The 24,764-nt window shown below is 41.3% G+C and overlaps 1 protein-coding gene across 5 annotated transcripts in view; it reads right to left on the reverse strand.

Moving 5' to 3' along the window:
- Positions 1 to 1,426: 1,426 nt before the first annotated feature.
- Positions 1,427 to 24,764, reverse strand: part of LOC147898812 (uncharacterized) — a 49,767-nt gene continuing 26,429 nt past the window's right edge. For 2 of the 5 annotated variants that reach the window (XM_087379420.1, XM_087379424.1), the window contains 11 exons: positions 20,107 to 20,217; positions 19,836 to 19,919; positions 19,646 to 19,693; positions 19,453 to 19,527; positions 19,215 to 19,310; positions 16,375 to 16,455; positions 16,118 to 16,189; positions 15,965 to 16,009; positions 5,681 to 5,764; positions 5,468 to 5,571; positions 3,727 to 5,303 (listed from right to left, as the gene is read on the reverse strand). In XM_087379420.1, the coding sequence (XP_087235546.1) occupies positions 5,162 to 5,303; positions 5,468 to 5,571; positions 5,681 to 5,764; positions 15,965 to 16,009; positions 16,118 to 16,189; positions 16,375 to 16,455; positions 19,215 to 19,310; positions 19,453 to 19,527; positions 19,646 to 19,693; positions 19,836 to 19,919; positions 20,107 to 20,217 (942 nt within the window). In that variant the 3' untranslated portion in view covers positions 3,727 to 5,161. Of the gene's footprint in view, positions 1,778 to 1,988; positions 2,171 to 3,726; positions 5,304 to 5,467; positions 5,572 to 5,680; positions 5,765 to 15,964; positions 16,010 to 16,117; positions 16,190 to 16,374; positions 16,456 to 19,214; positions 19,311 to 19,452; positions 19,528 to 19,645; positions 19,694 to 19,835; positions 19,920 to 20,106; positions 20,218 to 24,764 lie in introns of those variants that run through there. The other 3 variants (XR_015541558.1, XM_087379421.1, XM_087379423.1) reach the window with 3 other exon arrangements.

Genomic DNA, 24,764 nt, shown 5'->3' on the forward strand with positions numbered 1-24,764 from the left:
AAAAAATATTGGTGCATTGTGATTCAAGTTCTCATATTGTGTTGCAATATTGTGGGAAGTAGGATTAAATCATTTAAAAATAATAGGGTTTTTCTAGAATATTTAAATCTTTTTATGGTAGGGCAACCCCATATGAACTAAGAAGGCCTCCAATAACTCCATAAAATCTCTTGGGCAATAATGATATAATAAGGAATCAATTTCAAAATTCCATATGTAATTAGAACATCATGGCCTTTATATCACCTCATGCAAACATTAATGATTGATTTTTTAGAAAAACAAGAGTATGCACTTTCAAGATTCATGGATCTTTGTGTCATCATAGGGGATCATTGTTTTCATCCATATCATAGTCACAAATGTTTGGAACGTGAACAAGCCCCACAATTTGCACCAAATGTATATGGATGACACAAAATACTACAAATTAGGATGGGACTCATGCCATCCTTGGATTCTTCAATAATTGCAATGCATGATGCATGAGGTAAATATATATGTGCATTTTTTCATCCAACTAGAGACATTTAGGTGAAAAAGCCCAACGATACTTTGCAGAGACCTTGATTGTGAAAAGGAAAGATCATCGTCATATATGAGGTTGCGGTGCTTATGAATCATGATTGGCAATAATGATAGACTACAGATCATCGAGATATTGTTCTTGCACTCACAAAACAAGTTACAACATCTTTCAAAATAGCACCCTTCATAAAACAAGCATTTGTGGTCATCATCGATACAAGAAAGTCTGATAATATTGGAGGATTTTCTAAGATGGCCCTGGTGGTGGAATAGGAAAAAACTTCATTTATATTTCTTACCATTACACTTTAGATAAATTGGCTTGACTTATTCGATAGTTTCATCCAAAAATTCCTCTTTATCTTGCCTGGTGGTCAGACTACCAAATTTGCCTTACAATTGAGCAAAACATCTACATCTTGCTAATCAAAATCTAGCATAATTGATCCACTAGGAGATGAAGCACCTATGACTCATAAGCATGCATTTCAAGCATCAGATCAAACTTCATGAGACATTCTAGACATGAGTAAGCTTTTTAGAGACAAGGCAATTCTTTGGAAGGTGATTTTCCCCTAATATTGCTCATGGTACCCAAAAAACCAAGGGAGGATATTGTCAAATATTCTTTGTCTAGCTTAGTAGAGATCTCAATCTATACTCAATCAAATTTCTCAATTCAATAAAATTTTATGGTAGTTTTCCTTCTACATTCATTTGATTATTATAAATTTCAATCAAATTACTTAATTATAAAATACAAGTTCACATAAAATCACATTTAATTGTATATACCATGTTCAATTTATCCAAAAGAGCAACGCAAACTAACATCATCTTGAAATAGTACAAAGACAAAGATAAAAAGTTCATTTTTGTTTAAAAAAGGTGAATTTCTATCTACATTCTCAGTACAATACACCAATACCATTTGCTTTTCATTTACACTCGATTGTCCTTCCGCTTGCCAATCTTTTCCACAATCACATCGCTCCTCCTAAGTGCCAAGACGGTGGTATGTTTGGATATCAAACATCGACAACTGCACCCATAGCAACAGCAGCCAAGATTTGTCCTACAAAACTTTTCCCAAAAGCCAAAAGAGCCACATCTTTGCCTCACCAAATACATTTATGTACAAATGGAGGTAAAGGTCTGAGGGACGTCAATTCCAACATCTGCCTTTAAAACATCCCCAAGAAGTGTGTAAGGCGAAGCTCACATCCCAATGATAAATTTCAATGGCGACCTAGCAATTGCAATAATCAAATCATTATTTGTTAGCAAAAATCACTTAATCTAAGAACATTAAATCAAGAGAACTAGCACGATAACTTTGACTCTCAATCTTCTCTACATCTCTTTCATCAAATCCTTCTTCACAAAGGTTGATGGAGCTTATGCTCTCATCAATAGCAATAGATGTAGAGAGCCCACTAAATATTTATGATCTACCTCATTTAGCCAATGTCTCCAGCGCTTAGTTATTTGTGATCTAGCTCATTTAGCATGATTTATGTCCAAAACTTCGCCTCTAATACGAATTCTTGAGCCATTTCTTACCATGTTGTAATAATAGCAGGTACCAAGTCCATCCACCAACTATATCCTTCAATTGTGAGCCCAAGTTGACGTTGCTCTCCTAAATTCACAATGTAGTTAAATTTCATCCTCTCTTTGTGATGGATTACATGTCAATCGAAAATAAATTCTCTCTATTTTCAATAAGACACACAAGAGTTGTAGCCAAATTCTACGACATATTGATATAAACCCTTATTTCTCACAAATCAAGTTTCATATCATGTTCTTCCTCTTTAGATATGCTCCTCTCATGGCAAATTGTCTTGGTTACTCTTGAGAAACCACAATCTTTAACCCTGTTGACTTGCTTACTTCTGCTATGTGTTTATCTTTTTCAAGTGTCTTGTTGTACCATCCAAAAGCTAAGCTTCCGTCAACATACAAACTGATCGTTTCTTCCAGATCCCTACATACTCTTGTACAAGCAAGTAAATAGCACTTCTCAAATTAATCTAGGTGAATAGGGGCGTTCCACATCTAGAATAACTATGCAACATGCCACATCAATGGACACAAAACGTGTCCCCACAAGTCCATTTGAATTTCTTTTTCCTCTTTATTTGATATTATTTTGTAGTGCTCGATACCTAAGACACTGCAAATTCTATGCAATCTATGTCTCAAAAAAAGCAAGGAAGAGCAAATTGCAATGCACCCACTACACTCTATCAATGTCTAAGAACTAACTGATGAAGCCATGCATACCATCATCTCATCAATGAAAGTATCATTATACTTTTACACTATCCTGATCAAGTCAATCTCACGATCAAAAATATCATACCAACTACTCTGCTCACAAGAGGAGTCATGCGGTGGCGCTTGGATGTGTCCATGAAAGGTGATACGTGACGAATTCAATAAAGGATACACAAACCCCTAAACCCTTTATACATGGAAGTCTTATTAAATATTCATTGGTCTCTTAAAAAATCAATGAGAACTTATATCTAAAGGCAATCTTTAAAAAATTGATTAATAAAATGTATTGACTTGTCTATCCATAACTTTTAAGAACCAAATTTTCAATTACTACCATAATGAGATACTGTAAAGACAAAAAAAAATTTCCAACTTTTGACAAGACAATTTTCCAAAGTAATCACATCTCAATAGACAAAATACTATTTAGACAATCCGTGGTTCATTATTTTAAATTAGTAGAGGGATTGTATCTCTCTTCCTTGAATGCAACCCTCGAAAACAAGATATTCATAATACAAGATTGACTAAATAATTTGACAACTTGCACCCTCTAACAAAACTCCTATTGTGAATTGTCTTTACCTCAATTCCATGAACTTTTCTTGTCTCTTATAATCTAGCTTGGGTGGTTATTGAAACAAGTCCCCTTATGGATCTTAATCAAGGTTTATTTCCTTTGTCCTCACACACACACACACACACAAAAAGAAAGAAAGAAAGTTTATTATAGTCTTCGGAAGACCGATGGGTCTATGAGACTGAAAAACTTGATACAATGAGCTGTTGTAGTGGAGCTACTAAACGAGCATCCATACCAATGCACAGAGAGAGAGAGAGAGAGAGAGAGAGAGAGAGAGAGAGAGAGAGAGTCACTTTCAAGTAAAGTGACTACTTAAAAACTAAATACCCTCAAAGCATAAAATCTAATGTGTGTAGAGGCCGTGTAGACAAATGTCCACTCAAACAAGTAATGCTTTCTGACATTTATTAGCGTTTTTACAATATGTAACTTCACATAACACTATAATTATACATAATCACACCTGGTTCTTTGTTTCAAATTACAAGTCAGATTAAAGCGAACAATCGCTTGTGTGAAGCTCAGCTACTAATAGCACAATCCCATCATAATCAAAAAGAGATGGAGGGGACCACTTACTCAAGAAAATGATTTGCATACACTGAAAGCCGAGCGCACAGACACACACACACACACCCTACACTTTCCTTTTTTCCAAACCTTAGCTTTGCTTTATTTTTTAAACACTGCGAATTAACAATGACATACATACCAACGATTATTGTTGAAAATCATCTATTCATTGCATAAATTGGCATCTATATACAAAACTTTATCAAGATCCATGAAAGTTAACTACCATTTCTCTCCTTGCACATGGAATCTTTCATTTGTTGCAAAAATTTGAAGTTCCTAGTCACTTCAATGTTCCTAACATTTCTCATCCATAAATGCCCACAAGTCCTTTAGAGAAATAATTTAAAGAATTTAAGGGATAACTCGTGTTTAATCCAATATGATGGTCCAAATACCTAGACCTTTGAGCCATACCAAGGATGACTCAAAGTGATAAATGCAATGAGACTAGGAGCTTACGATCATGTAGCAAGAGCAAAGAATAAAAAAGAGAGAAAAGGGGGGAAAGGGAAAGGGAAAGAGAGAGAGAGAGAGAGAGAGAGAGTGTGTGTCGTGGTGCGCAATAAAACAGCCTCAGGCAGTAGACAAATTCCAGCATCAGTTGCTGAGCCTCTTTTTCACCCACCTTAAAGGTGAGCCCCTTACATGCTCTGGAGGTTACTAGTTGCTCGCCTAGACTAAATTTCATGCTCTGAAGGTTACTCGTTTGCAAACTTCCGACTAAGGATAGATTGACCACATGGCGAGACATTTCACACCTGTGTCCATTTTGCAGAACACAATTCGAGACACATTATCAGCTCTTCTGGACCTGTTTTGTAACTAAGGAGGTTTGGCGAATGCTTCGCCAGTGGTTGACTAGTGCGTCCAATATTCAGGTTAGATGGAAGATCGTGCTTCTGGGTGATAAATCACGCATGACACACTACCAGAGTAGCAGCTGATCCGTGCAAGGCCCCTATTCTGGTTGACTTTTACTTCCAAATACAAAGAGAGGCTCTAGATGTTCTCCTCTTTTTTGGGAGGAAAAACAAAACTATGCTTATGACAGCCAGGATGTTGGGCCATGTCATGTAATTGGTTGTAAGCTCTTGTAGCTGTATCTTTTATTTTCACTTTTAATTGAAAATTTCCTTTTCTTGCAAAAAAAAGAATAAGGAGACCTGTGTGTTGTGTCTGCATATATTGTTAAGTTGTCACAGCAGTTTCGGTGGCTTGTGGCTCAGTAGTGGTGATGCTCGTTGAGGGAACATCTGGTGTGAATTGAGCTGAAGTAGCAGGCTCAGCAGACGATGCATCTTGTGTGAGTCCCAAAACCACCAGTGTAGACCTTTAACAGTATTCCAACATGACATCAGCAAACAGAACAAAGTATCCCTTGCAACAAAATGCTTAGGTTTTAAAGTTAGAACCTGCAGTAAGCACACACATTTACAAACAACATTTGCAGCTTAACTTGTCACATCACATACTGCATTTTGAGAATTTCCATACCTTGGCAAGGTAGAGCGGACGCTTGGCTTGCCAGCATGAGCAGTCAGGGGTGCTCTTAAGTTGGGATGCCTAAGCAGTGCTTTCTCCAATTGCACAGCTGGTAACTGTTTAAATGGTTTGCATGGTAGACATAAACTCAACATCACTTCCCGCAACCAATCTCCTGACACTCTCTCTCTCCATACCAGGAAGCTTTAAAATAAAGAATTATACCTGTAGTAGCACGTGGAAGGAGTGGGGCTGGGTTTGGTCAGCACATTTTAGAAACCCTATCCACAGATTCGGCCATTTCCAGATCTGCAAGAGTGTAACATAAGATTGCATTAGAGAAACAATAAAAGAAAACAGGATCACTAAAGCTCCACATTCCGCACGGCATCTAAAAGTCACTGTGCAAAGTAGAATAAAGAGGAAATGAGCCTCAACTACAGTGGAAAATGAACCCCTGTTTGGCCAGACACTCTACCTTAGGGAAGCCTAGTAGCTGCATCAAAGGCTCCATCACAGCTGCAGCTGATCCTATGGTCCACCTTGCCAGGGAGAAGGAAGCAAGTATTAGAGAATACAGTTTGTGAGGAATGTGCCAAAAAGAGGATGGATAGGAGAACCTGTTGGCTATTCAAAACAGCCACCCTAGGCTTCAAATCCTATAGGACAAGAGGTAAGGCAAGAGGGATTCTGTAAGCCACAATGAGGGCGGATATGAGCTTCCAATTCAGACACTCACATTAAGCCATTTCTCATGCTGCCACTTGGTCACAAAGAGCCTCCGCCACTATTATTGGGACTAAATGCTTCTTCAATTGGATCGAGTCTCTTGATTCTCTAGGAACAAGGGCTCACTTTCACTACGACTTGCTTTCAAGAGCACATGCCTAGCAAGCTGGCAAATTCATTGAGGCAATGTGACTCGCCTTCTTAAGGACTCGCTTCATGCTTTATCGCCTTCTCAACTCTTGACAACATAGGAAAGTTTCACCAAATGCAACCAGGTCAAGACTATCCTTTGACGTCCCCACCTCAATGCCGAATGAGAGGCTCGTCTTTCTCACGTCGTCCTCTCCTTCTCCAATGTTTGAGAAGCTACCAATAAATGAGGCAGCAGGTACTTGGCATCTTCCCCAATCCCCATAAGGTGCACATAAGGCCCTCCTTAATTAAAGGCAACCTTTTCTTGGGTCCTCTTTGCCCCTAGGGTTTAGAATCACATTGACTATATAATCCCTTGGATCAATCACTTTAACCTCACCTCCCTATGGTTTTCCAATGTGTATGGACATTGCATCTAATTGTGTGCGAGCAGGGACAATTGGTGCAGCAACAGTGGCCCCACATTTTCTATACTAAATGTACATGCCATTGCCTTGATCTCCTATTTGAGGATATTGGAAAGCTTGCATAGGTGAAGCCAGTGTTGGCGCATGTCACTATGATTGTGTCATTTCTTACCCAGAAACACAATGTGTTAGCATTGTATAGAGAATTCGGTAAAAATTTGGTGAAACTGCACAAACTTGGTTTGCTTACATGTTAATCATGTCAGCAAACTTGTTGGATATAAGAGCATACAATGGATTGTGCCGCATGGTTGTCAGTGATAAGTATCGCAGAAAGAAGATGTCATGCACTCTAAAAGCACAAAATGTGTCTTTCATTGTATTGGGCATTTCATTTTGACAAGATGCAAAGTCTTGTGGATAAGATACAAACTGTAGATGGGGTTGACTTCTCAAAGTTGGCAAACATCAAAGCCTTGTGTGTTGATAGGCGGGATATGATGCACTCTCCAATGCATGCAGCAAGTTTGGTTCTTCATTCTATTTAGGGAGAAAGATGTCCAAATAGTGACAAGGAGATGCATGATGGATGGATGGATATTATAGAGCCATGTGTTGGCGCATGTCACTATGATTGTGTCATTTCTTACCCAGAAACACAATGTGTTAGCATTGTATAGAGAATTCGGTAAAAATTTGGTGTAAGACCCTAGAAAACTAGTTGGCAAGGCCACGGGGTGTGGATGTGCAAAGCTTCCCCTAGGGAATTGTTCTTTGGGGGTAAAATTGGGGTTTGGGCCAGAGGGGGCAAAGTACCCATAGAACCCAAGCACGTCATTGGTTAGACCCTTTAAAAACGCCACGCTAGAGGGGGCATGGGGCAAATCATTGGTTTGGTTTTAAAATTACCCCACTAGAGGGGGCAATGGGGGCAAATTCAGAGGTGGATGCCACGGGGCATTTCCAATGCCTTGATGGAATTAGCAATGTTGTTTGTGGGAGAGTCCAAGTTTTTTTCTCACTATGGGCTGCATGTACGGACTTCAATGTACGAACGACTGTTGCGCAAACCTTTGGGCAGATGGTTGGGCTAAAGCCAATATGCCGTATGTACAAAGGAGTACAGGATGGTACAAACTAGCCATGCATAGTGTGCAAACATTGGTACGGAATCTTGCTGATTCATGGGCTGAACGCTGATCTACGAGATATTTGGACTATTGTACGAGCAAGGTGGACAGATGCATGGATTGCACAACTGCTTAGTCATCTCGTATGGTTGATGGGCAAATTGACGAACGGCTAATGTATGACTAACACACCAATCTACCATCCTAAGTACACAATTGCCTCGGGTTATGTGCTTGGAAAGTGGACCCTGGTTGCACAGGCAGCTAGTTGTGAGACAATGTGAAAAGAATGCTCTATAATGGGTATGCCTTAGCTTGTGTATGAGCTAGGTTGGTGGCTCTCCAAGGTTGTCAGTTATTCTCTTATGCCTTCATTTGGTACTTCGAGTACATCATTTGTCTTGTGTGCATTTGTTGGCCGGCAAGGGAACTGTGTGATCAAGAATGGATTGCTAGTAATAGTTTCGAGGGTTTATACAGATGCTTGGGATAGATTTGGATGCTTCTAGTTTGCTTGGTAAAGGCAGAGCCCAACAAGGCTACGGCTAGAGCATTGATGCCCAACAAGGCTACGGCTAGAGTTTGCTTGGTGAAGGCAGAGCCCAACAAGGCTACAGCTAGAGCATTGATGCCTAAGGAAATGAGGAATACTCTGAGTGCAAGAGGAATTGTAAATACCAAAAGGGGCGCCAAGGGTTTGGGACTAATCTGTGTCCACGTGAGCAAGAGCACTCCAGCTCCCAATTTGTGTTTACTATATTTGCTGAATCTTTTAATGTGAAAGCATTCGCTGGTAAGTTGTCTAATACCGCCCTTTGGAGGCCGGTTTCAGTGCACCACTACATTGTGCCACTTTGATGATTGATCTATGTGCTAGAGTTCAATCTCTCAAGTCTCGACTCTTTCATAACTTTAAAATTAATACTAGTTTGAAGTTTGAAGCTAACTCTCTAACTATTAAATGTGTACAATGTACATTTTATTGTTTTCGTTTTGTTAAATTAGGGTCACATACGTTTCAGCCCCAGTGGCTGAACCATACTCTAATCATACTTCCATATCTGTATGTGTTTGCAGCATGGAAATGTATGGGAGTGTTGGCTGTAGTAAGCAACCTCCACCTCCGTTTTCTAACAATCCATCTGTCTTCACTAAGGTCCTAGATACACTAAGGATCTTCATCGAATTCGGGATGACATTGATGGCTGATCAACTACATCTCTATTAAATGGATCAACGTGCTGGTTTACATCTTTATCTACCTAGCCAGCTTTCTGCTCTATACCAACCTCATTCTTCTTAGAAACATGGTGAAGGGGGAGGGAGAGAGAGAGAGAGAGAGAGAGAGAGAGAGAGAGAGAGAGTTAGGGTGTGAGGAGATAATGCTCAAATGAAGACATAATGAAAGGCTCTCATTCATTCATCAAGTATGACAAGTGAAGTACAAGCCTTATGTAGGCTACTCACTCACACACTAGCACCTAGTGCATATGGGATACGTCCGATGATGACACGTGGCACTCACACAACACTCACACACATAGACTAGTACTAGATCACCTAGTACTACACACCAACACTCTTTGACTATGATATCTCCAACACCCCCCTTCATAGCAAAGAGTGTGAGACCCAACACGGAAGAGTAGACCGATCCCCCCTCCACCGCAATACTGCAAAGAGCAAGTCCAACTATCCAACACCTCCCGTGTGATAGTGACTTCTCTGTCAACTTGCAACCAGCAAGGGCAAACCATCACTTGTCATCCCCCCTTACTCTGAACTAGGTGGTCGATACCATCAACCAAGGTAAAACACAATACAATCATTTTTCGAGGACAACCTAGGGTAGAGGACCTCTTATTGACTCTTCAAACATTCATTTTAAAGGGACTACTCAAGGCAGAGAACCTTTAACTCAAACAAAGAAATATTTTCAGTCATTTTATGCATAGCAAGGGCAAAGAACCCATGATCCTGATGTAGCTACCGCACAAGAGTGTGCACATCTTGATGTGAAGAGGTATGTCGATGAAGAACCCAGCTAGGATGCCCTCAAATGATGTGTTGATGAAGTCCATAGGAGCAGCTACCAAGGTAGACCATGTCATGACTCAATGTGCCGATCTAAGAGTCACCGAATGCGAAGATCTTCATATTTGAGCAATTATGCCCAAAGGGGGCAAAATGCCCAAATGAATGTATAAGATAGTAATGAAATTACATGAATTTGGAGAACTCCCTAAATGTCTACATGCACGAGACTTCAATACAGCTTAGGGGATGCAAAAAACAGAAATGCCCTAAATTTTTTAAATTAGGGTTTAGCAGGAAATTAGGGTTGAGCAGAAAATTAGGGTTTGGAAAATTTTGGGGCTTTTCAAATTTTCTTGCAGGAGGGTGTTCTTGCAACACGCAGGAGCCCTCAAATCATAAAAGCCCTAAAGATCTGAGCAGATATTGCAAAAATTGACTTTTAAGGTTTCAGAACAGTTAGAGGTCCGAAATCTGCATGGAGCAAGTCGTGGGCTGGAGTGCTGGAAATAGCTCGTAAATGCCTTCAAATGACTCAAAATGCTGCAGAGAATGTTGTCAAGCGGCCGACTACACAGCAGCAGCATTGAAAACCTCCGAAAATGCTCTATTGAAGGCGGCTATGCAGCAGCAGCTCAGAAACCCTCATTTCAGCGAAGGAGAGCTCCAAAACTGATCGAAAATGCCTCCAAAAGGCTCAAAATTCTGCAACCAACGCGTGTAGATGGACAGCTCTGTTGCAGCGGCCTGGAAACCCTAAAAACGGGAATGGAAATGCTCCGAATCAGCACGTATACAAGCGCCACTTGAAGGAGACGCCGACCAGCAGCGCGTGTACACACTCCTCTTGAAAACAAGCCGACCAGCAGGGCTGTGGAGAGGTTAGACGACGAAGAGATGAGGCGGCTGCAGAATCAAAGAGGATGAAGCAGAATTAGGGTTAGGGCAAGGGTGACGAATTAAGGTTAGAGCAATGGTGACGTGGCAGCTACGGAAGGTGGCTCTGATACCATGTTAGAAACATGGTGAAGAGAGAGAGAGAGAGAGAGAGAGAGAGAGAGAGAGAGAGAGAGAGGTGAAGGGAGAGAGAGAGAAAGGAAAGAAAGAAAGTTTATTAAAGTCTTCGGGAGACCGTGAAGGTCTATGAGACTAAAGATAACTCATACAAAACGGGCCAGCCAACCGTTTCAACAAAAAAGAGGTTATGAAGGACTGTGTGTCTAGTCCTCATACAAAAAATGTGTCTACCTCCAGATGATACAAAAAGAAGGGGGGGGCACCAAAAATGGGGCAGAGGGGGAAGATACAGTATACATGTGCAGGTGGTGATCGTCAGAGACCAATCATAGAGGGGCCGTCAAATGGGAGGTCGGAAAAAACCCTGTGATAGATGATTGGCCTCTGACGTCACGCGGCCTAGTCGAGCTCGATCGTCGGGGGCGGCGAGTGGCCCTGTGGATGAGGGCAACAGTAACTTGGTGGGGCGGGCAGAGAGCAGAGACGAGATGTCATGGACCTGGATGTGTGAGTCTGTCCGCTGGCGCAGCTGTCGTGGCTCTCGCTCTCGCTCACATCCACGTCGTCGGCTAGACTGATAAGAGGTATCCTGTGACTGGAAGAAGTCAGTGATAGGCCGCTGGGTGTCCTCACACTGTGTGCGTCGCTCGTGTCGCCGTGCTCGGAGAGAGGTATCTCGGTGGCGAGTCATCTCATGTAGGAAAGCGGCTAGGCATCGCTGATCCGGGAACTGCAGCATGTGTGGGAGGGAGCCAAATCCGTCGCGGAAGAGGCAGTGGTACCGGCCTCGAATGGCATAATAGATAGGACATCTGAAAGCAAAGTGCTCCTCCGACTCGATCTCCTGCAAGTCGCAAAGTGGGCAAAGGCGGTCCTCTCGTGGGATACCCTCTGCGCGTCCGCTCTCGATCCGTAATCGGTGTGACGAGACCCTAAACTGACCGAGGGAGATCCGGAGCGCATGTGGTAGATGAAGCTGTGTGTAATCCGGAGGGGTGTGATGAAGCCCTCCTATGAGATCTGGAGGCAGTGTCGGCGGTAGAAGTTGTGCTTCACAGGAAGCTCGGAGTAAAGAAACCATGTCCGCCTGGTGTGGAGCTGGAGCAGATCCGCTCGAATGAGCCGGTTGACCTCCTGGTCAGTGGGGGAGAGGGGAGATGGTGGAGCGTCGAGGTTGTACTGAAAAGCAGGCCACCGGTCTAAGTCGAGGCCCAGTCGGGTGAACCAACTGAAAAGACGACTATACCAGCATCGCTGGTCCCCATCAACGAATAAGGCCATAGAGGAGGATAGGGCTAGCCAAGGTAGGCGGAGGAGCTGAAATCCCCGACTCTGTGGAGATAGGTGATAGCCTGAAAAGCCGCATCAAGCTATAGGGGTGAGGCGCCGAACTCTGCTAGAATCCTCTGGTGTGGTACCGATGGTTTGTTGCGGATCATCCGAGCAAACATCAGTATCTGTAGGCGCTCGACTCAAGCCCACTCTGTGTCTGAAAGGTCAACTCCCCACCAAGGGCTACCGTACATGCCTGCTGGGCGGACCAAAGAATCGAAAAGGAGAGAGAGAGAGAGAGTTACGGTGTGAGGAAATAATGCTCAAATGAAGACGTAATGAAAGGCTCTCATTCATTCATCAAGTATGACAAGACAAGTGAAGTACAAGCCTTATGTAGGCTACTTAATCACACACTAGCACCTACTGCGTATGGGATAAGTCCCATGATGAGACATGGCACTCACACAAGACTCACACACATAGACTAGTACTAGATCACCTAGTACTTCACACCAACACTCTCTTTGACTATGACATCTCCAACAATTCTCACCATGTTAGTCATACAAATCTGCAGCATTAGAAATAGATTGATTCTCCAACCTTTTTCTTTCTTCGATTAATCTTCAGGGTATCGTTTCTTGCTAGCAAATACCCATACAAGATCTCGCTCGTCAAACTGCTTATTTCATCTTCTCTTGTATTTGGTGTTTATTCATCAAGCTTCTATTGCAATCCTTTGAAGATTTCTTGCATGCCTTTAACAAACTACATGCATGCCATAATCAAATACCTCTATTGGATACCTTGGGTTTGTCCTAGGACATACACAATGTGAAAAGGAGATAGTCCTACCTAGTGATTCTAGCTACTGGTATAAGCAAAACTCCCCCTGTGGTGCAAGATAAGTATCCCAATACATGGGATTATTCTCCGTAAGAAACCTCACCATATTGCCTAAACTTCTAGTCATACCTTCAAACTAACTATCTATTTGAGAATGATCACTAGTGCTCAATAGTAGCTTTCTATGAGTCTTCTTCCCACGATGTAAAGATCAATCTAGTAGATGTGAGATCCATAGACACGGTGGTGTAACCTTCCCACAAGAGAGTACCAAAAATAATAGAGAAAACAAGTATCACTATCTAAGGTAATACTCACTGGCAATCCATGACATTTAACCACTTCTCTTAAAAATAAATCAACAATCTTTGAAGCATTAGCAAAATCCTTACAAGCAATGAAATGATACATTTTGCATTATACTACCATTCCCCTTCACCGTCCTTGGAAACCCCAATATGAAACCCATCCCGCCGCTTGTCTTGGCATTGCACGTACACTTAAGTGCTTGACGACGAACTCTTTTGGTAGCAAGAATCTGTCTATATTGCTTCAATGCTTGCACAAGAGTGTAGAACTCTTTATCATATGGGTAAAATACCTTTGATTTGCTTTATTCAGCTTCTAGCCCAAATATGCTCTAAAAGATGTCTTTGAAAAGTCTAGAAAAACCAAAATAGGTGGCTCTAGAGTGCAATTATTCCCACGATCCTTCTTCATGATACCCGTCAACTTTGCAACATCATACTTTGAATGATGCACAGCATTCCAATCATGCTGCCATGGTCCTCCAAGCAAAATATCACGGCACTTTCCAGATTATTTCATTTTGGTTTTGATCTCTTTCTTTCACTAGAATCAATTTCGTTCCAGTTTCTCACGACAGGTAGAGATAGAACAAATTTCTTCAGTTTTCTTGGGAGATTAGCACCAATTTGAGATCAAAAGTTGAAAGATGCTTCCAGGCAAATTGCGATTGACCGGAACAGATCCCTGATCGATTGTAATTTAATCTAGAGCACTGTTCCAAGGTTTGTGGCATCATTAAGAACTTCCTTTGGAGTTTACCCCTTTCATGGTTGGCATTGTTTCACTTCAGGCAAAGTTTTCCCCTCAGAATTGATGATTTCATGCTAGATTAACTGCTGGTCACTTTTGGGTTAATGGTTGTGAATTTTAGCACCATTTGGCATTGTTTTGGTTAATGAATTCATTGCTGGTTATTAATTGAGTCTATCGGAACAATTTTTATTGGATATAGAGAGACTTCAGTGTTCTACACTAGATTTTGGTTGTGGGTTTAAGTTTCAGACTCAACTAACATAGAAGATGATTGTGACTGTGTCTAGGAGGATGAAGGAAGTATGAGGACTTCAGTACACAGGTTTCACCCTTAATTCAGGAATACTTTTTGTATTAAGATTCAGCATTACTGGAATACAGGGGGTGATCCTCATTTGCATCAACTTTTTGTGTTCCATTCTCAAATTTAATTTCAGTTTTAAGACTGTGTGTGATGAATGACATGTGTGTGGTATAAATTTCCAGTTAATGGTTATAAATTTCTTGTTTATTTAAATAACACGCTTCCGCATAAGCACGGTTCAGACACTGTTGTTGCTGTGTTGCTTTCTTTGAGGCTATGCTGTGACTAGATCTCATCCTTGCACTGATGACAACCAAGCACATTTAACACGTCCCAATCTCAACTAGACACTTATAGAACTGGATCTCAAAGAGGCTCTAATACCAATTGGTGCACATCTGCTAATTCTCCAAAAGTACCACTCTAAGACTGTATGCATTAATAAGATAATCCATTTCCTAATTGTTCAAAGAAATATAGATATCTACAAGAACGGCTCACTATAGCAAGATAAGAGAGAGAGAGAGAGAGAGAGAGAGAGAGAGAGAGACCAAGACAACGGTGGGAGGGGTGAGGGAGAGAGGGGGGGGGAGGGTGACACCATACATGGCAACACCAAATTATGTAGAGACCCTCTGCTAATATAGATTAGCTTCCACGTGCCATTACAAAACCCTACATTTCTTTGCTCTGTTTAGTGTGTGCAATTCATTTTTTATCTCCAACTATTACATTATTTCTCGCACAACTCTTCAAAGAGAAAGACAAGATGAATTGTAATTCATAGGGCCTCCCCGGAGGCTGAGACTAGAGAAAGCAAAGAGCGAGGGTAGTACAGAAGGGGATGCGATGCGAGTGCTGCTGCTGAAATCAGTGAAGAGCGAGGGTGGTAGAGAAGGGGATGCGAAACTAGTGCCGCCACTGATTTCACCTGAAAACCCTCCTAAAAAGCCGCCCACACAAGCCGCCAAATTTCTCTTTGGAAAGAGTTGTATCGTAACTAATTCCTACCCCTGGAGGGGCAGACAAAAAGCCATCTTTTTTAAAGCCCACTACCAACCCAAAGCGATCTATAAGGATTGAATTGCATTAGCCAAACTCTATCGCCAATGCAGAAAGTAGTGCATATCTTTTGCCTTAAATTGCAGAAAACCAAATCCATATGTTACATAAATGGGTAGTTTCTACACAAATGATGCTGGCATTTAACACATAATGTCGCCTAAGTGTCAAAAAGTTACGAATTAAGCCACAGGGACCATACCTTTAGGACTTGCAAATGCCATTGAAGGCTAGAGTAAACGTTAACTGCCTACAAAAATATACGTAGGCAAAGCATGCAACACCAAATGCTTTGCAATGTACTCTCCAAAACGTGTCAACCTCAATTATACATAAACAAGGTTGGTTCACAGTCTTCATCATATATTTTAGAGCTTGCGAACAACATCAAAGGCTAGCATGTGTATGAATTTCCAAAATAAAAGGACAAGCTCTATACATTTGCATATGAAAAGATGAAGACAACATAAACATGCAAAAGAGGATGCACCTGTTTACTAACTAGACGAGAAAGGATCTCCATCACAAAGCTCACCTGCACTAACAAGACACTCATAGATCAGCTTAAAATTGCTTTCTAAAGAATGCTATAGAAAACCCATTCCTAATAAGTGTTAAAAAGAGAGAGTGTGCAAATCAGTACCAGAGAACGAAAAGAACCCACAGCTTGAATCACAGTACGCATAAAGAGCTTCGGAAGCGGTGTCTGCTCCACCTATTTAAAAGCATTGATCCTCAAAACATTACTTAAAATTATACAAATTTTGAGATCTTCACTTTCAAGGGGAAAAGACCCCCAAAAAATAAGAGAAAGGCAAGCCTTTTCAAAACAAGCCTTATCCCTTCAAAGCAATATGTGCAAGAACAACTCGTTACAAAAAACAATGAGTCTCAGTTTACCAGTTGATTGAGGACCTTCGCCAAAACTTGTTGTGTAAAAACTGTACGCTGTTGGAAACAAACTGCGCAGGCTTCTTTCACCTACAAGCAAATTTTCAGATGATCAACAATAAGCTGAGAGAGAAAAGAAAATTTGAAGGCAGTGAATCCCATTGTACGTTGATTTTCAAGTACTTCCCTCTAATTATACAAACTTATTCTCTCATTGCCAAATTGCTTAAAGAATCAAAAAACACAGCAATGAGTGTATTGCTTCAATTAATGTCATGAGATACGTTTCTAAGTGGGAACCTAGAAACACATGCTCAAGGTTGTTGACGAGACACGCAAAGTTCATCCCTCCGGAAAAAATGTTTCCAAGACAAAAGTATATACAAGTCTACAACAATACGAATGAACATGACGCACCAAGTTACAATTACAAGTTGCGATTGTACCTTGACTTCACTCCTAGGTCTCCAATTTAACTATGATCTTTTGGATCTTGCTACTTGCAGATTTGCAAGTTGATGATGATGCAAGCACATTGAAGATTAAGTAAACAACACACAATCATGCTTTAAGATTGCGAAATTAAAATATGAAGAAAGATTAAAATTCTCAAACTTGTAGTTTGACTTCTCCCATTGGAACAAAAACATAGTAATTAGGCTGAGATTAATGGGGCTAGGACGCTGTCACAAGTAGAGTTTGGACCAAAGCATTCCACAATGGACCATTCAGTCAACAACGAAGAGGTAGCAGAGGAGGCCAAAGCAAGAGTAGCGCATTCTTCTATTGATTTTGTAGACTTTGAGAAGGCTTTTAATACAATGCCATGGTAGAAACTATGGAAAAGAGTAATAAAACTAACCCTAGGACATCAGCGAAGCTACATTCGCACCATACAAAAATGTGATACAAAAGCCATTGGCAAACGAACAAACCTGGGTGAATAGGTACAAGTAAGCAGTAACAGTGTAGTTAAGCAATGATGCCTCTTTCCTTAACTCTATTTTTGGAATATTATCCAAGCGATGTAATTCCCTTTGCAGCAATAACGGTTGCAGACACACCTAGATGGATTATGCACATGCGAGTGCAAGTGAGCATCACTAAAGCAAAAGTAAATCTTATTACAAGACACAAAAACCAGATCCGCTTTACCTTCAAGGGGAAATTCTCAAAGTTGCAGGAAACTGGTAGTTTTAAAGCATTTCTCAAACACCATTTAAATTAATAGGAAACGGCAGGGGTAGACTGAATAATGTCAATTTCTGCTCACATACTGAAGCTAGCAACTTAAAAAGGCATGGACCATATAAGCTAGACGTGTGTGCAAGGCAAGCGTGCATGCAAGATCACCAAGCAATCATAAAAAGCACATGCCATCCAATTGTTGATGGATTGAGACAGGCAATCTATTTGAAATGCAATTACTGGAGAGCTCCGACCAATCAATGGTCAAGCAATTGGATTTTTGGAGGGCATGGAGCAGATGATCCTTGAAGATGCGATCGTATAGTGCATTGACGAACTAATCGTCACCCATGTACTCCAAGTGGAGTGTTACTTCTAAAGCCTTCACTATGCACCCACCACGATAATGCAAGATCCTGCCATCATCTCTTCAATATCTGCCCTTGTTGGCTTTTCTTATGGCGCACTTGTAGATTTTTCGTTTCCAAAATGTTTCCAAGTTTCGGAAACGTCCCAATTTTGAACATTAGGAAACGGGGTTTCCGTCACTCCCAAAAACCCTTAAATTTCAAAGTTGTCAGAATTCAATTCTGATCGCACCCACGGGTTCCTAACAGCTTGGACTATCTATTGACGTACTCTAAGGTCATAATTGAGCCATACTCAGCTCATTTGTTTGTCGTCTTATCTTGTATCTCCATTACTCTTGGCATGTTGCCAGGCCCAGACCCAAAGCTCAGGGAACATTCTCTTGAATGGTTCCAAGGTCAGTATGCAATCTGTGCATTTGATTGGTCCCATGTTTGGGTACTCAGGTGGGGTGTGGTTTCCAGATGTCCCTCTCAAAGAGAAGCAATCACTCTTGTGGGTCACTAATGCCCATAACCCCAAGCAAGGGGGTCCACCCTCAAATGCTAGACCTAGTCCCCATTGTCCGTAACTGAACAGTAGGAAAACATTTCATTTCTTAATAAGCATACTATTGAAAAACAAAAAGAAATAGTTACCAAGCAAGTGGATACACTTTGAAGCAGGATGACAACAAACATCTTATACTTTGTCAGACAACATATTTCCTCTGTGATGCTGTTAAGTGGATCAGACAAAGTTATCTACAAATATACTTTCATAAGACTGATCTTCCAAATCGAGAATTTTGGGAAACAAGAAAAACACAGTGCGCCTGCACGGCGGCCGGGGGGGGGGGGGGGGGGGGGGTTGTTGGGGGGTTTTGAAGCTTCTCGCCGATTTTTGATTGTAAACATACCCAAAGATGAAATCTCAAAGATATAACGACTGGAGTGCGGAACAGAGTGGACTTCTTCTTTAGATTTTCTCTTTCAAAGAAGCAAAAATTATTAAATTGTTTCCTGAGACAGAACCTCTGGGATAGACTGCCTACAAGTTGAGTTTTACCATTGATAAAAGCACTGTTACTTTTTCAAAGACAACAAGCAACTTTAGACAAATTTAAAACCAAACATTTTTATAAAAAGTAACCTATAACAGATGTGTTTTACTTAGTGTAAGGAATTAAGGTAGCATGATACCATTTATCTAATATACAGACCTCTTAACCTACAGACAATTTCAGTAGCTGTTAAGATCTAGAGAACTGCTAAATTTATCTACAAGATACAAAAATGGTTCAGATAATATACCATTGCCAGGGGTATATGATCCCGATCTGGGTCAATCCCATGAATTGCAATCAGAACTTCTGCTGGTGTCAATGCAGGACCAGTATGTACTGAACCCTGGAAAAAGTAACAGAAACCTTCTCTGAGTGAAAATATTTCAACAAAACTTTCGCCAGTTCCTGCCTTCCAGCAAAGGGGATTGCCAAGAGCATGAGAAAACTTTTGTTTTAATTCCAGTAGTACAAAGGCTAGTTCTGACCTGGAGGATCCGATCTAGGGCAGCTTTGAAATCTTCAGATGGCAATGCAACCAAGTGCGGGAAAATGGGTAAAACCTTCAAGCAGCAATTGAAAAATCACAAAACAACTTAGAAGGTAGGATGTACAACACAAAATTCATACTTGCAGTAACAATGCAGATACAAATTAAGTTAACCTAGAAAATGTTTATACCTCATCTTTTGACAAAGATGATAGGATTGGCACTAGAAGTCTTGCATCCTGCACAGACAATATCAAACAAAATTTTTACAAGCCTTTACATTTTGAGATGATCGAAACAATAAAAAGCAACACTAAGTGCAGTGTTAGATAGAATTTTATACTTGCAGAGGGAAAACATCTGGCTACAAATACAAAGTACCTTTAATTTGGTCCCATAAAGCTGCTTAACGGTAGAAATCAGTTCAGAGGAAGGTGTACTAGATTCCGTCAATATATGCAACACCTGATAAATCAAAACAGGATATAGCTGAGCCTTGAAAACAAAATAACTTTTGAGCCATACAGAAAAGCCTAGCGTGATTACATGAAGTTCAACAATTTCTTCTAACCTCTTCTATTCATGCACGGAAACAACCACCTTAAGAAACGTTCCCACACTAGTAAGTTTAAAATAACAGAAAAGGTATGACCAGAAGAAGAAGGTTTTTGCTGCCACCAGGAGGATCAGAAATGATTTGCAAAAGTTCTGAAGAAGAGGAGCCTATTGTTCGGATCAGAACAGGCATATGCCGATGAACTGCCTGCACAGAAGATGATGAAAACGTTTACTCTCTGACTAGCACCTGATTTCCCTCAACCAATCTGACAGTGTAGAAAAATGCAACTCAAAGAAAAATGTTTCAAAACATAACAAGACTTTATTGTTCATCGCAGCATTGAACAATTTATCAATGAAATCCAGAAAAGTAGAACCATGCATAACTGGTGCTTGGGAAAGAGAAGAAATAAGTTACTACAGTATGGCCATATGCTTTTAAGTATATAACTACATCTTCAAGTACAATGTGATTGTAGCATTTGTGAATTATCAGTTTGAAAATGATGCATCATTTGTGTTTCTACACAATGGCCAGCATGAAAGAGAGAAGATTCTGTTAGAATTATTATTATATTCTAGCAGTGACCAATGTAATGTAATAAGTAGGTTAGGGGCACTTTCCCCTCATTTGAGGTTTTTCCCCCTAACCACAGTTAGTTCACTAACTACGGTTAGTGAAGGATGAGGTTTTGTCACTTAGACAAAACCTTTCCCTCTTCTTGTATTACTCCACTTCATCTATTGCAAACTGACGTTCAGCTCTCTTGCTATCTCACTCTTCTCTTTCTAACATTTGGTATCAGAGCAACAAGACCCTGCTCCTAGCTTCCTGCCCAGCTCCCTGCTCCTTGCCCGCAAACTCTTCCTGCTCCAAGCACCCTGATCGCAGCTCCCATCCGTACAATCTGTATGGACTGATTCCGTACAGATATACAGCAGCCCACGCTGCTGTCCGTATGCCTGTACTAACGATGAAGCTCCAGCCAAAACATGTCGTACAACGCCCGTGAACAGCCGTACAACATCTGTACGCTGTACAGATTTGGAGTTTGCTGGCCGTACATGTGCCGTACACCCGCCGTACTTGCGCCGTACAACTGACAGCAGACTACCGTACTGTTGACCATACACATGCTCCAGTCCGTACACATGCTTTCTTGCGCTGTCCGTACTGCTCCCAGCAGTTCTTCCATACATACCTGCAACAGCTCCTCCATCAGCTCCTCCATCAATGTGTATTAGGCCGTACAACAGTACGGTAATCCATACTGTTCTAATCAACCGTGCCTACGCTGGGCCGTACAGCTCTCGTTAGCTGTCCGTACTGCCGTACAGTCCGTACTGTACGGGCTGTTCTAGTCTTTCTGCAAAAAGGTGCCTTGTTCATTTGGAGAGTTCTCATTGCAGGTGAATCTTGCAGGTGTTTTTATCTTTGTCAGGCATTTGTGCAGTAAGCCATTGTTTGGTTGTGGATTCAAGCTGGTGAAGTTGGGATTGAGGGTGTGCTCATTTGCACACATAGGCAGTAGAATTTGGTTCTTTTTGCAAATAAATTGCAAATTGGGGCATTCAGTCAATTTGCCCCTTTTGAGTTGCAATTTCTTACAAAAATTTGGGGCTTTTTGCTATTCACAGCAATTTCTTGCATTCTTGGGGGGCTTTCAAGCAATTTGCCCTCTTTTGGATGCAATTTCCCTGACGAAATTGGGGCTTTTGGCATTCTGATGCAATTTGGCAGTTTGGGACTATTGCAGGCAATTTTGGACTCATTTTGAGTGACATTGCAGACATTGGCAAGTTTTGCATGTGTGTGTGTGACATTGGAGAGCATTTCCAGAATAATTGAAGTGCATGGAACTTGTGCGAATAATTATTCTTATTCAGTGTGTGGAGTGAAAGACATTATTCTCGCATCCATTGATGGCACCGATTTCAAAATTTCAGATGTCCTCTATGTGCCAGGGATAAAGAAGAATTTGCTTTCAGTGTCCTCACTCTATTGAGTGAGGATTTCAGGTTGTTTTTTATGATGACAAGTGTGCAATCAGAGACAAAGAAAATGACTATGCTTTGATGTTGTCTGGCACTTTGTATCACGGTCTTTTTCAGCTTGATATATATGAAAAAAGATCCCATCTTGCATTATCAGTTAGCACTCCCACTGCTGTGATGCAGAATGGGGAGTTATGGCATGTCAAGTATGGGCACATGAGCTATGGTAGCTTAATGACACTTCAAAGGCACGATATGGTTGATGCATCGCCTCCCTTGGAGTCGCCTCCTCCTCATGCATGTGAAGGCTGCATTCTTCGCAAAATGCATAGACTTCCCTTCAAAAAGGATGGTGCAGTGAAAGCTACACGAAAATTACAGCTTATTCACAGTAATGTCTGCGGTCCCATGAGGACACCTGCTTTTGGGGGTTATCTCTATTTTGTTACATTCATAGATGACTTTACGAACTACACTTGGATGTATGGTCTTAAGGCAAAATCAGAAGTGTTTATATATTTGAAACACTTTGTGGCTATGGTTGAGAACGAGACAGGACTCAAGGTACAAACACTTTGAACAGATCGAGGGGGGGAGTATATGTCTCATGAATTTGAGACATTTTTGAAAGAAAAAGGCATCATGCATCAACTTACAGTGAGGCTTACACCTCAACAGAATGGCAAAGCTGAGCGGAAGAATCGCACCGCCATGGAAATGGACAGATGCATGCTCACACGTAAGAAGTTACCTCACAGGTTTTGGCTGGAAGGCCTCATGTGTGCCAACTATGTTTTAAATCGGGCTCCTACAAAGGCTTTGAAGACAATCACTCCCTATGAGGCATGGCATGGGAGAAAGCCTTCAGTGGACCATTTCAGAGTTTTTGGTTGTGTTGCATATGCCCACGTGCCTGTGGAGTTCAGACACAAGTTGTCAGATAAGGCACTCAAATGCATTTTTATGGGATATAGTTCAGAGAGCAAAGGCTATCGTCTCTACAATCCTACTACACACAAGATTTTTGTTAGTAGAGATGTTATATTCTCTGAAAATTCTGCACATACACATGCTGAATTTCAGATTCCAGCCTCTTCAGATGATGGGTTTGAGGGGATGCTTCTTATAGCATTTGGTTCCCCCACTGAAACTCTGAATTTACAGCAACCTCCACTAGATCCACATGTACAGATTCAGCCCCCAGCTGAATTAGTACAACCTCAAGATGTGGATGAAGTTGCCAGGCAAGAAATTCAAGAGATACACACAGCCAAAACAGTCCCGCATTGGTTGCTTCAGACTCTCAAGGAGAGTAAGCGTCCCGCATTGGTTGCTTCAGACTCTCAAGGAGAGTAAGCTTGAAGCTCCATTGCCTAGCAGGACTCGTAGTGCAGTAAGGCACATGGGGGGGGGGGGAGCTCTTTCAATTGAATCAACTTATGCAAGTACTCTTCTTGATGAGGAAGAACCTGAGACATTTGAAGAAGCAAAGGATAATGTGCATTGGATGAATGCCATGCACAATGAATTGCAGTCCATTCATAAAAATCAGACTTGGGATGTCGTGGATTTGCCACCAGAATGCCATAGGTACACATTGGGTTTTCAAAGTCAAAAGAAAGTCAGATGGATCCATTGATCAGTACAAGGCAAGGCTGGTTGCAAAAGGATATGCTCAGAAAAAGGGCATAGATTATGAGGAGACTTTTGCTCCTACATCCAGGATGACCACCATCAGGTCGGTTATAGCAATGGCTAACAATTTTGAATGGAATGATCATCAGTTGGACATTAAAACAGCTTTCCTTAATGGAGACTTGTTGGAAGAGGTTTATGCCAAACAACCTCCGGGCTTTGAAATTTCAGGAAATGCACATCAGGTATGCAAGCTGAATAAAGCTTTGTATGGGCTGAAACAAGCCCCACGTGCATGGTATGCAAAAATTGATGCCTTTCTAGCCAGCAAGGGGCTGCACAATAGTCCAACTGAGAGCACCCTCTACATCAAGAAGGATGGGGAGGATATTTTGGTCATCATTCTTTATGTAGATGACATGCTGCTCACCGGATCAAAAGAGGAGGTAATGGTAGATTTCAAAGTCCAATTGAAAGCTACATTTGATATATCAGACTTGGGCTTGTAACATTACTTTTTGGGGATCTAGTTTATTCAAGAGAAACGTGGCATTGTTATGTCTCAGTCCAAGTATATTCATAAGCTCTTGGACAGATTCAACATGCATGATTGCAAGCCTATGTCCACTCTTATGGAGCTGGGGCTGAAGCTTACAATGCATGATGCAGGTGAATCAATTGATGTTACACTCTATAGCCAAACTGTTGGATGCCTCATTTATCTCTGCAATACACGACCTGATATTCAGTTTTCAATTTCTCAAGTGAGCAGGTATATGCACAGCCTAAAGATTATGCATTGGCAGGCTGTAAAACGCATCTTCCGTTACTTGCAAGGTACAAAGTCTTTTGGCTTGATGTTTCCCAGGGGGGGTGACTTGCAGATGCATGCTTACAGTGACTCAAATTAGGCTGGAGACTATGATACTAGGCAGTCCACCAGTGGGAATTGTTTCTTTCTAGGACATGCTTGCATTTCTTGGTTGAGCAAGAAACAATCTACAGTGGCTACCTCCTCATGTGAAGCTGAGTACAGAGCAGCTTTCACAGCGACAGTTGAATGTGTTCGGCTGCGTCGTTTGTTTGCTGATCTTCATCTTTCATTGGAGGGTCCTCCGATTC

This window comes from Dipteris shenzhenensis, chromosome 9, assembly GCF_047967505.1.
Source record: "Dipteris shenzhenensis isolate YYH24624 ecotype China chromosome 9, Dip_SZ_1.0, whole genome shotgun sequence".
NCBI classification, from domain to species: domain Eukaryota; kingdom Viridiplantae; phylum Streptophyta; class Polypodiopsida; order Gleicheniales; family Dipteridaceae; genus Dipteris; species Dipteris shenzhenensis.